Source organism: Cariama cristata, unplaced genomic scaffold, assembly GCF_000690535.1.
Source record: "Cariama cristata isolate BGI_N322 unplaced genomic scaffold, ASM69053v1 scaffold43897, whole genome shotgun sequence".
Classification (NCBI taxonomy): Eukaryota; Metazoa; Chordata; class Aves; order Cariamiformes; family Cariamidae; genus Cariama; species Cariama cristata.
This window is the reverse complement of record NW_009629140.1, coordinates 1-3,659: the sequence shown is the minus strand read 5'-3', so window position 1 is coordinate 3,659 and position 3,659 is coordinate 1. Positions and strand designations below refer to the sequence as shown.

Here is a 3,659-nt window from a genome sequence, read left to right as displayed (position 1 = left end):
CCTGTAGAGGAACACCAGAAACTCTGTGATGTGTAACAAAAAATATCTTCAGGTGTTGTGGTATTAGAAATCTTGAGATAGCAGTTCGATGTAGGTGGAAGTATTTTTCTTCTGTTGACTTCCTACTGTTGAGGGGCTAGACTTGTGAAGACTCTCTGGGGACAGTAGAAGCGTGTTAGAGCAAGGTGTAGGGAGATCACCGCAGTGCTTTATGCGATTCCTAACAACACTGGCGTTTATTTTTACGGTAGCGATGCCACCATAGCATTGGCATATAGGTAATTGCTCCTTTTCAGAGGTAGTCTAAAGTTTTAAATATATCTGAAGTGTTTTGAAGGTAAAACAAAATCTTTATTAATTGTTAATAGGCCTTTTTTCTTGCATTTCAGTCTGAAAACTGGATTCTTAAAATGGAAACCAGATTATGACAGTGCAGCTACTGAATATGGGAAAGCAGGTATGTATGGCTGTAAATATGGCTGTATACTTCATGGTTTCAAAGTATTGTTTAAGCTTAATCCCTGATAACATTTTACATATTTTAGTACATTACTGTGTAAGTAAAACTGTTGTGAAGACAAAGTAAGATGAAACAACAAAAAAAATGCTCTTAGTAGCACTGTAAAATAAATTTCAGATTCTACCTGGAGATCTAGAACAGTTGTCAAAACAATTCTTTTTTTTTTTTTTTTCAAGCTTACAACTTCTACTTTGTATATTACTGCAAGTGACAAAAGTAAAACTTTCCTCCTTTCCCTTGTCCACCCCCAAATCCTATGACTTTACCTACAAAACAACAATTGGAGCTAGTTTTAAAACTTTGCTTTTTCGTCATTGTACAAAGTATGTTCTGACAAAGACTATCTCAGTAAGGTAGAGGGATACTGCCAGGTTGTGGTTTTTTTAGGCATAGTGAGATCTCTTTCCTCCTTGTTTTCTGCTGTAAGTATCGCACTGAATATAAAATTCTTACTAGTTGATTCCTTTTTGCTCTTAAACAATTTTCTTCTTTTTGCTAATAGTAATTTATGGTGACTTTTTTTTTTTACTTCTTACTCTAGGCATTCCTAATCATTCATTTAAACCTGAATAAAAAACCCACAAACTTGGAAAAGCAACTGTAGCATTTATAAATTGAAATTAATTTTAAATCCTACTTTAATATCCTATCAGTCTAATGGAGATAGAAATACATATTTGTGCCCTGAGGTGGTTGTGTTGCGGAAGTTGTTATAGGCATGCTTTGTTGATGGTACGCTTCTATTCTGCCATACTGATTTTGTATAACCTCTAATGTTTAAATTTTTTTTCTGCAGTTTTGTAGTTAAAATACAGAATGAGTGAGTTCCAAAATCCAGCTAAACACATTATGCACAATCTGTGGTATAGTGATGGTATGGAAGTGTTTTTGACAATAAATGTTTTTAATGGTAACTGCTTAATGAAGCAAGGACTGTCATGGGATTTTTTTGGAAGAGCTTGGTAAACTGTAACCATTGATTTAACAAGTCTGTTTGCATCTTTAGATGGCCAAATTCTTGAGCTGAATTGGTGAAAAAGGAAAATGGCAAGCCATAAATAAAAACTTTATTTGATTTCTTGCAGCGGTTGCTTTTAAGAATGCCAAGCAGTTTGACCAGGCAAGGGAAGCCTGTTTACGGGAAGCTGAAGCACATGAAAACAATAAAGCGTATCTTTCCATTGATTGTTATTCTTTTTTCCAAGAAGCTGACTAGTTGCTACTTAGAATGGGGCAGTGGGCGTTGGTAGAAGATGTATTTAATATATTTGCACATTTTATCAGTCTAACAAAATTGTCTTTTGAAAGACTATTCCTGTGTGCTCTGAGTGGGAAAACTAAAGAAATCTTTTGGTTAGAAAATCTGTGTTGTTTCCAGTAACATCTGGAGTGGTGAGATGCTGACCAGTGCCTGAGATGTCTAGTTACTGCTTCAGAATTTTTTTTTAAATACCTACAAATGAATAGTATAAACTAAATGCAACTCTGACACTATTACAATACTTGTAGTAGTATTTAGTAACCAGGAGCATATTTTAAATAAATATGTGCTTTTTACAACTTTACGTGCAGTTATACTTCGGTATGTTGCATTTATTCTGTCCTCAGAAGTGTTTATTTTTGGCACCTTGTCTACAAATGTAGTAGGTTCACTTGGTGTTAATGGGATTCCTTACTTTGAAACTAGTACTTGTACAAGATTTTGTACACTAATAACTTTTCTGCATTATGTTTTTGTGGCTTTTGTCCTTGACCATGTTACTTCCAGTCTCTTCCATGCTGCCAAGTAAGTACAGAAGCACTGAGTAATCTGAAACAAATTTTCTAACATATGGTACAAACATGAACTATCATTTTAATCGCACTGTAGTAAATGGTATGGTTCAAGTGATTTTTGCTGTTTCAAAATCAGTTTAATGGAAGTATTGGCTAGGAAAGTCTGAAAACCTTCAATGGCCATCTGAAGAAATGATGATTTTGACATTCTTTAGCAGCTTTTGATATCAAATATTTTTTCTTAGATGAACTTTTTGTAATTTTGAAATTCTACACTGAGCTTGTAAAGAAATTTTTAGTTAAAGACTACTTCAAAGCAAGCAGATAATCCAAATATTGCTTGTGGGGTAAGATCATGAGACTAGATTTTTGGTGGGAAGTGCGGTTGAAGTGCTTCATTTGTGGAAGATAACGTTACACATGCACTATCTTATTAAATAAAACACTTGAAACATCTTCAAAGCCTTAAACATTAACAGTGATGCATGTTATGCATGTTAACTCCTGCTGCGTAACTACAGCTTACTGAAATACACCTTGTAAAATTTTTCTCTGCAGAGCTTATGAACAAGCTGGCATGATGCTAAAGGTATTTTCATTTACTAGTTTTTATTAGAAAGTTCTGTCTTATAGTGAAGAATATTGTACACTGCACCCTTTTACAAATATATGTAAGTGAATTGTGTATTAAAGTGATATTTTTCTGTTGACTCACAGTCCCCACCAATACTCTTAGTAGGTTAGGGAAGTGGCATTGTAATTGAAGGGGGCAGAGGGGGGGATGGTTTTCCTTTTGTAGAAGGAAAGGAGGGGGCCTCATGTCGGAGGGTAACAGGAGTGGTGCTGCTTCTGCTCCAAACTACCACAAACTCATGCCTTACATGAAAGTTTGGTACTTACAAGTGAATTTTATGGAGTTGGTGGTCAGCTTTCACTAACTCTACAAATTTGTACATAAAAATTAAAATCTTAATAAATAAGGTATTACAGTTTGCCTTGATTTGTTTCATCGTACATGAACACAATTCCTGACAGCAGCATCCCTCTGACTATTGCTTTGCAGGAGATGCAGAGACTCCCTGAAGCAGTTCAGCTGATTGAGAAAGCCAGTATGATGTACCTGGAGAATGGGACACCAGATACAGCAGCTATTGCGCTCGAACGGGCTGGAAAGTAAGTCTGTGGTATTGGTGGCTAGAATGCGTGCAGGGCATGAGTATGTCTTTGGTTTTCTTTCTTGTCTTTTTGATGCTTGTAGGTAAAAAATACTTTCATCTGAAGAGAAATGATTTATGTTTATTTCAGGCTAATAGAAAATGTGAGCCCAGAGAAGGCTGTGCAGCTCTATCAGCAAGCAGCATCA

At 35.6% G+C, this 3,659-nt stretch overlaps 1 protein-coding gene across 1 annotated transcript; it reads left to right on the top strand.

Annotated features, from left to right (window-relative positions):
• Nucleotides 1-368: 368 nt before the first annotated feature.
• Nucleotides 369-3,653, top strand: LOC104165421 (gamma-soluble NSF attachment protein-like; the record flags this gene model as incomplete). The annotated part of the gene is made up of 6 exons (XM_009705054.1): nt 369-457; nt 1,606-1,690; nt 2,289-2,306; nt 2,855-2,885; nt 3,360-3,469; nt 3,602-3,653. Coding segments are annotated over 6 exons (385 nt in total), but the record flags the coding sequence as incomplete, so codon positions are not given.
• Nucleotides 3,654-3,659: the final 6 nt, after the last annotated feature.